Here is a 10,984-nt window from a genome sequence, read left to right as displayed (position 1 = left end):
CCAAGCCAGTTTAGTCTTTGTGACTAAACATGATCCTTGGGTGTATAGCTTGGTTTCCTTGTAAAATTTTCTAGTCTCTCTTCTGTTATTATAATCTGTAGTTTGTTGTATTTTTCTATTCAACATTTCTCTCTTTTTCCTTCTACATATTTTCTTTGCATCTTTTCTGAGTTCTTCATATGCCCTTCTATTCAATCGGGAATCCCTTTGTAGACATTTCTGCCTAGCTATATTTTTGCTATTTATCACTTGTTGGCAATCTTGGTCAAAGTAATAGGATTACATAGTTTCTTATACCAGAGATGACGTGCAAAGTATATAGGTGTAGAAGAAGAAACAGTAATAATATATAGTGCATCAAAAATTTGGTTACAATAATGTCTATCACGCAATAAAACTAACTAGAAATTTCATCCTTCATTTTTCTTTCTTTTCTTCTCTGTGCATATATTTTTGCTGCTCCCGACGTCCATTCTTCGCAATGCCATAATATGTTTCCTTAAATTTCCGTTTAGCAAAGATCTGGAATGTTTATATGTTTTTCCGCAAGTTTCACAAACGAAGTTTCCTTGTGAGTCTCGATGTGCACCTACAGCCTCTTGCGCGGCCAGAAATACTTCATCTTGACTTTGGTTACCCATATGCCAACCTCCAAAACCTTGACTTGATCCTTCTCCTGCTCCATGACTAGGTCCTGCTTGATCATCTACCTGTTCCATATTACTTAAATCGTCATCATCCAGTGTCAAATCCTCAATACTATCTTGATTCATTCTACCCGACTGTAGAATAGACCGTACTAGACTGTGATATTCTGAAGAATTAGAGGCATCATGGTTGTCTAATTCTTCACTTTTAAATTGCCATTTTTTTAAACTGGCAATTTAGTTTCTTTTGTTATTTTGAGTTTCTTCCGGTTGCCATTTTAAGTTCCTGGTAAGACAGGATGAGACAAATGTAGCGACAGGAATCTGAAGGAGCGACAGAGGAAACTAAAGTAGCAACAGAGCAAACAAAGGTAGCGATAGAAGAAACGAAAGTAACCACTCAAAAAACAAATTTAGCAACAGATAAAAGTAACCTCAACCCAGTAGAAGTAACAAAAATGGAAACTTAAGGACCACAAAAAATCGAATCAGTAGAAGAAACTATATAGGCTGAACCAAGCTTAGATACTGAAACCAAACCTGAATCTGCAGGTGAGCAAAAAGAAACAGCTGATTGGTACAAAGTTTTTGGACGATTTTTCAGATTTTATTGTGCTAAATTAATGAAATTGTTGACAATTATTCTTGTACTCACAAATATTTATCCAAAAATTTCATTATTCTTCACTACGCAACTGAAATTGTCTAACATCATCAGAACACTGTACAGTAATGACAATACAAGTTTCAAAGATACAACAAAGAAGAAGAAATCTAAAAAACATATCAGCAGCAAAGAGAGGGCTAGAATATCAGTATAAAATAAAAAGTCATAAAAAAAGTTGAGCGAGACAACGAATCAAAAATGTATTATATATGTAAATCAATTGTAGGAATAAAGACATTGGTAAAGTACTTAAAGAGATTTAAATAGAAGGCGATTAAAAACAAACAGTAGAAGTATTCACGAAGATCTGTCGAAAATATGCGAAAAAATGCAAAAACAACATGTAAGATTCAAAAATTGATAGATTTTAAACCAGACAGTGAATAAAAATCTACTTGTCTTATGGTCTGTAAAATTAAGATGTTTAAAGACAAGTTATTAAAAAAATTAATATAGTGCATCAAAAATTTGGTTACAATAATGTCTATCACGCGATAAAACTAACTAGAAATTTCATCCTTTATTTTTCTTTCTTTTCTTCTCTGTACATATATTTTCGCTGCTCCTGACGTCCATTCCTCGCGATGCTTGACCATAATATGTTTCCTTAAATTTCCTCTCAGCTTAGCTTTATAAGGACAGTAAACACAAACGAATTGATGTTCTTTTTGACATTCAAACCTTTCATGTTTTCTCAAAGATCTGGAATGTTTGCTTGTGAGTCTCAATGTGTACCTACGGCCTCTTGCGCGGCCAGAAATACTTCATCTTGACTTTGGTTACCCATATGCCAATCTCCAAAACCTTGACTTGATTCTTCTCCTGCTCCATGACTAAGTCCTGCTTGATCATCTACCTGTTCCATATTACTTAAATCGTCATCATCCAGTGTCAAATCCTCAATACTACCTTCATTCATTTCTGCTACATATTCAGACTTTGGTTCCAACATCAGTTCTGTGTGGCTTTCAATCTTTTCTTTTATAATAGGAACTTGGGGCATGTCATCTGTCTGTTTATGCCTTGTGAGTATCTCTGATTTAGTTTCTATTTGTTCAGGCACATCGACGTTCATGTTCATTTTTGAAATAGCAGGTAACGTAGGAATGCTTTGGGCGGGTAGACTGTGAGATTCTGAAGAATTAGAGGCATCATGGTTGTCTAATTCTTCACAATTTTTTTTAAAATGGCAATTTAGTTTCTTTTGTTATTTTGAGTTTCTTCCGGTTGCCATTTTAAGTTCATGGTAAGACAGGATGGGACAAATGTAGCGACAGGAATCTGAGGAGCGACAGAGAAAACTAAAGTAGCAACAGAGCAAACAAAGGTAGCGATAGAAGAAACGAAAGTAACCACTCAAGAAACAAATTTAGTAACAGATAACAGTAACCCCAAACCAGTAGAATTATCAAAAATGGAAACTTAAGAACCACAAAAAATCGAATCAGTAGAAGAAACTATATAGGCTGAACGAAGCTTAGATACTGAAACCAAACCTGAATCTGCAGGTGAGCAAAAAGAAACAGCTGATTGGTACAAAGTTTTTTATTATTTATCAGAAAATTTTATTATTCTTCACCACGCTAATGATAAATAGCTAAAACTATAGTCTAGGATAATTAAATGATTTTTTTAATTTTTGGGATACTTCTTGTAGTGCCTATCGGATGTTGGCGACCATTATGGCAATCTGTATTGTGTAAACTGCGGCTCTGAAAAGATTTGTGGTTGTTGTGTTGAACCACGTAGATACGTAGATTTTTCAACCAGGAAATTCTTCGCCTCTTGGTCCTCCTTAGATATACAATACAATAGATATCAAAATGTTTCCTTTCTTCAGTCGCTTCAATTCAATTGTAAATAATTCGGAACATAAAGAATGTGCTCTTTCTCACTCATTCTCCATAATGATTTCCTAGTCCTCCATCCTCAATTTATAACAAGCACATCAAAATTTCTCTTGTATGTGTTTCCTTTAACAGTAACAGATAACTGGATCTACATATCACATTTTCATTAACCTGTTCAAAGATCTTTCTTAAAATTGTAATATTTAGTTTTCAGTGTAAGGGTTATCATATTGCGTGTCCCGAAAAACCATTTTTTCTTTAGTGTCGCTTCTGCGTATATTTAGGTGTAACCACAAAATACACTAAGAAATAAAAATACACATGAATATAGCGTATTCTCAATTTTGTAAGAATTGTATTAAAAACATTTTTTTTCAACATTAACGGAAATTTTAATTAAAAATAATATGCCTAAAATTATCTGTAGAATTTCTATTGATGTCTTCAAAATTGTATGACAATTTTTTTATTACCAAAATTTATATTTCACACAAAAATATTTTCTAGTCTGTGAGACTTTCCTCACAGAAAAAATATAATGGAAATATGTTGTCATCGGTATGATAGTACCACAGCGATAGTTTTTTAAAAATACGAATACATTCACTCGTGCTTATATGCTATATTTATGTTACTGAGATTCTGTGGTGTAGGAAGATTACAAATTGTGATTTCTATACCTAAGAATCTCTTCTTTAGTTTATGGTGTTGGGTTTTTATAAATTATATTTAGAGTTTTTTGTAACGGTTCTTCTTACAGGGTGAGCCCATACTTTTTGTATTTTTTATAGATTTATTAAATAAAGCATTCAAAAATCACTTTACTTTTATTTCCCCAAGTCCTAAAGTATATAAATTAATATAATAGTGTGGTAATACAATTTCTGGATACTAAATAAACAAAAAGGAATAATACAGAACGAAAATTTGTAGAAATAAAGACATTGGTAAAGTACTTAAAGAGATTTAAATAGAAGGCGATTAAAAAACAGTAGAAGTATTCACGAAGATCTGCCGAAAAAATGCAAAAACAACATGTTGTAAGATTTAAAAATTGATGGATTTTAAACCACAGACAGTGAATAAAAATCTACTTGCCCTATGGTCTGTAAAATTGAGATGTTTAAAGTCAAAGACAAGTAATTAAAAAAACTAATATCCGCTTATTCAGGGAAATTGCAAGACCAATCAGCTTTAACTCAAAAAGATAATCATCTTCCACTATTTCGGTATGCGTAAGCCTCTATACTAACTTTGATTTTAGTGAACCTATATAGATATTTTAAAGAAAAAGAGAACTACCACGGTATTTTAAGAATTAATTTGTTACAGCATTATTTTCTTCTCCCTGTGTGAGCTCGTGTTTCCGTCGCGTATGCCATTATTAGTCCGATGACTATTTACTCTTTATGATGACTATTACTATGGTTGTTCTATTCTCTTAATCTTTAACTTTTATTTCGAGCTTTCCGTAGCTAGATAGTATGATATCTAGATATTTAAACTCCATCACTTGTTCTATTATCTAACCCTCCAGCTCTAATTTACATCTTTCTATTCTAAACATTCACATTTTTCTAATGTTTCTCATTCTTTTGTACCGTCCCCCGTAAAACCTAACTTCAGTATTATAAGGTTCAGTAGAATAAACCACTACTTGCGACATCTGGTAGAGGAATTAACACTATACACGTCTGTTACTACAGCTTTATTGTTTACCATAACCACACATTACCATTTGTATTTTTATTGCATATTAATCCGAAAAAGAAAATTTTATAATAAATTCCAATTCTTGAGACAAAGTAAAAAATACATTGCAAAATCTAGCACAGAAAAAACTCTACTATAATAGTTTCCAACAAAGTATACTTTTGATGATTTAAATTATATTTTATTTAAACATAAAACATAAATAAATATAACATAGTCTAATCAAAATGTACTTTTTAAAAGCTTTCTCTATATTTGAAGCATTATAAAAATATCCGACACTGCCAAACCACAGAATAATAAACAATTGTTACTTATTCTGTGGCCAAACCGAAATATTTTGTTCCATGGTTCCATGGTTGACTTTTGCGGCTATATTCAGCTTGAACTTTCGTTAAACTTAACCGTTTTCTATTACTAATTTTACTACTTTCACAAAATAAACATAAAATATTTTGTTTGTTAGAAGGAACAAACAAGTGGGAAGTATGTTTTGCTGATTCCGAGCGTTCGTAATGGCGGTGGCGCTACAAGTTATGCTTTACGGGCTTACGGCTTTACGCTAGATGGGGTTTGGGGATATAACCATCGAGCAAAAAGACAAAAGAGGGAATCTAATCGTTATGAAAAGGCGACCAAAAAAGTGGCCTCTGATGGCGGACATATCCGGAAGTTCGAATGCGCCAAATTTAAATTTTCCGACACTTATTAACAGTAGCTATAAAATATTTTTCAGAATGTGTCTTAGACGAGAAAATTTTAATTAAATATTAACGATAACAGTCTAAAATGTGAAACAATTGTTAAAAAACTTCAATATAAATAAGATTTCATGTGACAGTTGGGACAAATAATAACATAACCCAACTAAATTTGATTTCTTAAACAAGGAAAGACTCTCTTTCCTTGTTTAATTTGGCCTCTCAAGATGGCACTTCCTGTCTAACAATATTTTTGCCCCCACTACCTTTACATTCCCTCTTTTGTCTTTTTGCTCGATGGATATAACATAGCAGGACTAGCGGGAGACGTAGCGCATGTGCTGTGACGTTATTTATTTAGATTGGTACCCATGTACCCATACTTATTATTTATTTTATGTAAATATGGTTTTTGTTAGCTTGTTACCGGTTTATGAAAGAAAAATATCTTGTAGAATATTGGTAACACAAATCTGATTGAATATTAGATTATAAGGATGGCTGACAAATTTGAAGAGTTATATCAAAAGTATAATCTCTTATCCAATGCCAAGGAAAACATCACAGAGGTTAAAAATTAAAGGTAAATTTCTAATAAAAAAAAGACTTACATTTTGTATATATTTCAGCTTTCTGATGAATACCTGGAATGTATAGAACATGCCAAAGGTACAGACAAAGAAAAAAAATTGGCTGCACAAATTATTGCCCAGTACTTTAAACATTTTCCACAACATAATGAAAGAGCTTTGAGTGCTGTTTTTGATCTTTGTGAAGATGGAGACCCATCGGTAATATAATAAATTTATTTCTTAATTGATAACATATTAAATAATTATTGGTTTTAAGTATAGATATCACCACTTAGATGGTTCTATAAATTGGGGTTTTCAATAAACATTTTGGGCAATCTTTAAAAGTCAGGGAATATATATGGATTAATGCTAGAAATTCCTGTTATATTATTTCTTTTTTTACAGATACGAATAAGTGCTATTATGTTCTTGCCAATGTTATGTAAACATTCTAAAGAAATTGCTACAGTGGTAGCTAATATTTTAGCTCAACTGATGATCCTGTTAGATCAACAACAAGAATTTAATGTTACTTGTAATTCTCTGGATCAGGTATTCAAAGAATACCCATTAAAAACATTAAAAGCTTTGTTTACTCAGATATATGCAGCTGAACCAACTACAAGGGAAAATGCTGTCAAATACATATACAAAAAAATTATCAAATTAGATGAGAAAATTACAGCTGTATGTACTGATTTACTTATAGAGGAAGGGAAGAAGATATTGCAGGTACTGTATTTTTGTTCTATCTCTCTAATTGAGTTATAACCCAATTTGTCCTTCATTTATGCACCCTCAATGTCTCTTTAGCATAGGTTCTCACTTCATTTATTCACCTCTTCCTACTTTCCGACATCCCACTATAGTTCCACTAAGCATTGTAGATGTGTATTCTTGTAAAGCTATTTTTACTCTATCCTGTGTTAATATGTCATTGATTTCAGGTGTCTACAGTAACAGAGTTTTTAATAATAATTCCTTTTTTTATGAATACAAAATATGCAAAAACGCCAATTGGGCAACAGGAATTGGTTAATTTAATAGCACACAGAGCAGAAATCAACCAAGAGTTTGAAGGCAAAGATAGTTTGATTTGTGATAGACTTATTATATGTACTGACCATGTATTACCTATTTTCAATGTAAGTTTTTTAAACATACATAAGGTTCCTACTAATATTTTTTTAGATACATACATATATATTTTTTCTGATTTTAGGCAACTGTTGAATCAACAGAGTATGTCAAGTTCTATTGTAAACAAATATTGCCCAAATGGGATGTGATCGCTGAATTACAAGATGGTGAAGTAATGCAAACAAAGCTTTTACAACTGCTGGCTGATCTTTCTAATCATTGTGGCAAATTAGATACTCCAACCTCGTACATTGTTCATATATTTGATAAATTAAAGGTAATACACTCACCAGCACAAAAAACAAAGCACTTGCATTTTTAAAATAAAAACTTAAAATTTTAATTCTCTTTTAAGTCATTTCTAATAAAACTTAAGTGCTTATCTGAAAAAAAGGCATAAAAAATCAAAAATAAAGAATACACTATTCTTATCACTTTTAGTGCAAAGGTAGCTGTTTGTATTCTATTGTTATTCTTCTGTTCTTGTTGATGTGAGTAAACTGTCAAGTCGAAGTCAAAAAATGTAGACGCATATAGAAGGACAGTTTTTTGTATTTTTCACAACAAAATCTTTATTTTTAATATATTAAATTGTTGAATTTTTAATTTTAAAACTGAATAAGGTACGATATTTACAATATTCAAAGTATTTATTTTTTTTATTACATGTAAATAAAATTTTATAACTTTGAATTAAAAATAGGTTTATTCCAACGCTAAGAAAAACCGTCACATAACTTTTTATTATATTGTTTTCCTGTCCAAAAATTTACGAAACATTTTAAAAAAAATTCAAAATTTTTCAACCAAAAATTTAATTTTCTCAGAACTTTTCATCAATATTTTTACTTATGTCCTTTAATTTGTAAGATTGTCATTCCACCAGAGTACTTTCCCGTTGAAATTCCTCACTATATAAAACAATTATCTTCAAGCGCTGACATGACAATGAAATTGTATGTCGGTCATGTCTACGTTCAATGTATGCCTTATCTTCCCTTTAATCTTACCTTAACAATATTCCAGGACTGCTTGATATGCTTCCCAATTTGTTTTACGAGGATTACGATAAGTTTCCTTTATATGCGCATTGCCTATCTCGATGGTCTGGACAAGACACGTCATCTAAAGCATGCCATTTTTTAACAGTTTGGTATTTGTACTGCACCAGGTCAGATGGTAGGCATTCATATCATAGCCAATGATTAATTGCAGTTCATTTTTCATGCAATCTCTCACTAACTGTTCCAACTCACTTGATCGTTGTTCGGGATCATCATCTGGGAGATATGCTGATCTGAGAATTATCTCTTTCATAACTCCTTCCTCTATAACCTTTATCTTAACTGTCGTTCAGTCTGTGGAACAGAGATCATAACCAGTCTTCTGTGTTAAGGTCTTAATTTTGCTTCTTTAGTTGGGTCCCGATCTAGTTGAGTATCAGAATGGTGTCTGTGTGCTACCACCATTCTGAATACTTTTTTCAGGATGCTTTATGAAATAGTCTGCTCGTTAAAGCACCTTGGTTTCTTAGCAACTCTGTTACGAGGGGGGGTAACAGAGTTGCTGATTTGGATTTCTTAGTATTTGCTATGGTCTATGTCTCGGCAGCCATTTTTGCCTTTTTCTTATCTTCCTTTGTTGAGCTCTATCGAGGCGTAATTTGAGACTTACTTATTTATTTTTTAATTTAAAAATCCGAAATTATACTTCACAATTTCGAATTTTTAAATTATAAAAAATAATTCTTTGGTGTATGTGTTAAAATTGACTTGAAATGAGTCAATCACCCCGGGATTGACTTTTAATTAACTTTATTTATATTTTATAAGAAGAGAGTTTTAACTATATTATTTGTAGATTTGTACATATTTCAATTAAAAATTTGAATCATATTTTTTCTAAAAAGATTCATTTATTAAAAGTTAAAATAATATTATTTTCTGTAAAAAAATTATAAAACGCAAAAATTTAATCCTAGTCTACGACCACTACATATAAAAATATCTAAAGTTGAATTTGTTGTCCCACTCTTTCATATTTTAGAAGCAATAATAGCGCTGACATGACCGCTCTCTAGTGGTACTAATAAGGAAGTAAAATCTTGATCCACTTTTGCTTCTTTTTTATAATGTATGATCAACCTTTGCCGACGCTAAAAAATAACAGTGAAATATCCTTCTATATGCGTCTATATTCTTTGCAAGTACATTCAAGTAAAATCAAAACATATTTTTTTTGTTTTAGCTGTACATGCCTCTTCCACCAGATGATGAGGATATAAACAAAATTCCAAATCTAAACTTCTCTGCTGTAGAATGTTTACTGTATGCCTTCCACAGATTAGTAAGACAGGCTCCTGAATTTCTGACTTCAGATCCAACTACATTCAATGATTTTAGATCTAGACTGGCTTATTTTTCCCGGGGTGTAGGAGGGTGCAAACGTGCTCTTGAGATAATACATAATAAAGATGAGGAAAAAATTAAAATAGCACCTACATTATTGGACAATATTAATACTTTGATCAAAGACTTATTTTATCAGACTCCTACATATAGGTGTAATATTCAGTTATCCTTTAAACCTGTGAATAGTTCTAAAAAGGTAAATTTACAAAATTTCCTTTTTAACTTTATTCTAAAGTATTACACATTTTTTAGGAACCTATAAAACTACTAAATATGCAAAAAAGATATGCTCCTATAGACTTTAACTCAAATAATGGTAGTCAAACAAGTCATAAGCATATGCGATTAAATAAAACTTCTGAAAATATGAAATTGTATACACCACCTAGTGGGAAGTTCAGCAATAATTTCCAAAGCTACGGTGAGTACACTTAAAATATCCTGAGAATGAAAGTTCCTGTGTGTTTCAAAATTCGCTCACCTGACTTGAGGCTATTGATTATGTTCAAAAATAGGGCTCAAAGGAACTACAACGTTAAAGGGGTTATATTGTTATCATATATCCAGCCTTTATTCATAGCTATTCTCTTATTCGGTTCTGGGACAATCAAGAGATCTGCTTCGATTTCTAAACCTTTAAAAAGTTGTGCGTTAGATTACTTTTAACTTTAAAAGGACATTTCGATGGGAAATTTAATAACAACTTTTCTCTAGATTTATATCCACAAAAAGTGCATATAATTCACCCAAAAGCACCCTAGTACGTAGGTTTTTTCCTATTTGGGGGTCCCTTGTCCATATGAAACAGTAAAACCCCTTTAAAGTTGTAGTTCCTTTTTAAAATACATAATCAATAACCTTTTAATTGTATATGTTAACATAAATCTTTTCCAGATGATATGGGAGGTCGTGGTAGGGGAAGGGGTGGCAAAGGAATGAGAGGAGGTCTGAAGAGGATGAAACCCAGAGGATGGAAAAACTAGGTTCAGGCTAAACTTCCAGGAAGTTATTTTCAATTCTAATAATTAAAACTTGAAGCAAGTGACTTTTTATAGTTAAAAATGTGTTATAAATATTTTTCTCAAATTTTAGTTATTTTTTGCCTTTTTAAGTCAACTATTTTGTTTTGAGACCCTTTATTAATATTCTGTTCTGTTCAAGACAATTTTTTTAATAAAAATAAGATAGAAAGAACTAATTAAGAATTCACAAAATCTCACTGTTTTATGTGAGATTTATGATCTGTTTGATGTAATAAAATGTGTTTTATGAATTGGTAA

At 31.5% G+C, this 10,984-nt stretch overlaps 2 protein-coding genes across 2 annotated transcripts; one reads left to right on the top strand and one right to left on the bottom strand.

Moving 5' to 3' along the window:
* Positions 1 to 267: 267 nt before the first annotated feature.
* Positions 268 to 3,961, bottom strand: LOC140452321 (longitudinals lacking protein, isoforms A/B/D/L-like). The gene is made up of 2 exons (XM_072546505.1): positions 2,224 to 3,961; positions 268 to 763 (listed from the first exon to the last, which is right to left on the bottom strand). Exons 1-2 carry the CDS (start codon positions 2,393 to 2,395, stop codon positions 411 to 413), a joined length of 525 nt encoding a protein of 174 aa, XP_072402606.1. The 5' UTR covers positions 2,396 to 3,961; the 3' UTR covers positions 268 to 410.
* A 1,944-nt stretch (positions 3,962 to 5,905) lies between these two features.
* LOC140452195 (apoptosis inhibitor 5-like) lies at positions 5,906 to 10,984 on the top strand. The gene is made up of 8 exons (XM_072546298.1): positions 5,906 to 6,147; positions 6,208 to 6,369; positions 6,559 to 6,885; positions 7,101 to 7,298; positions 7,376 to 7,570; positions 9,541 to 9,900; positions 9,957 to 10,125; positions 10,599 to 10,984. Exons 1-8 carry the CDS (start codon positions 6,076 to 6,078, stop codon positions 10,685 to 10,687), a joined length of 1,572 nt encoding a protein of 523 aa, XP_072402399.1. The 5' UTR covers positions 5,906 to 6,075; the 3' UTR covers positions 10,688 to 10,984.

This window comes from Diabrotica undecimpunctata, chromosome 10, assembly GCF_040954645.1.
Source record: "Diabrotica undecimpunctata isolate CICGRU chromosome 10, icDiaUnde3, whole genome shotgun sequence".
Taxonomy (NCBI): domain Eukaryota; kingdom Metazoa; phylum Arthropoda; class Insecta; order Coleoptera; family Chrysomelidae; genus Diabrotica; species Diabrotica undecimpunctata.
Note: the sequence above shows the minus strand (reverse complement) of the source record. Positions and strands in the feature narration are given on the sequence as shown.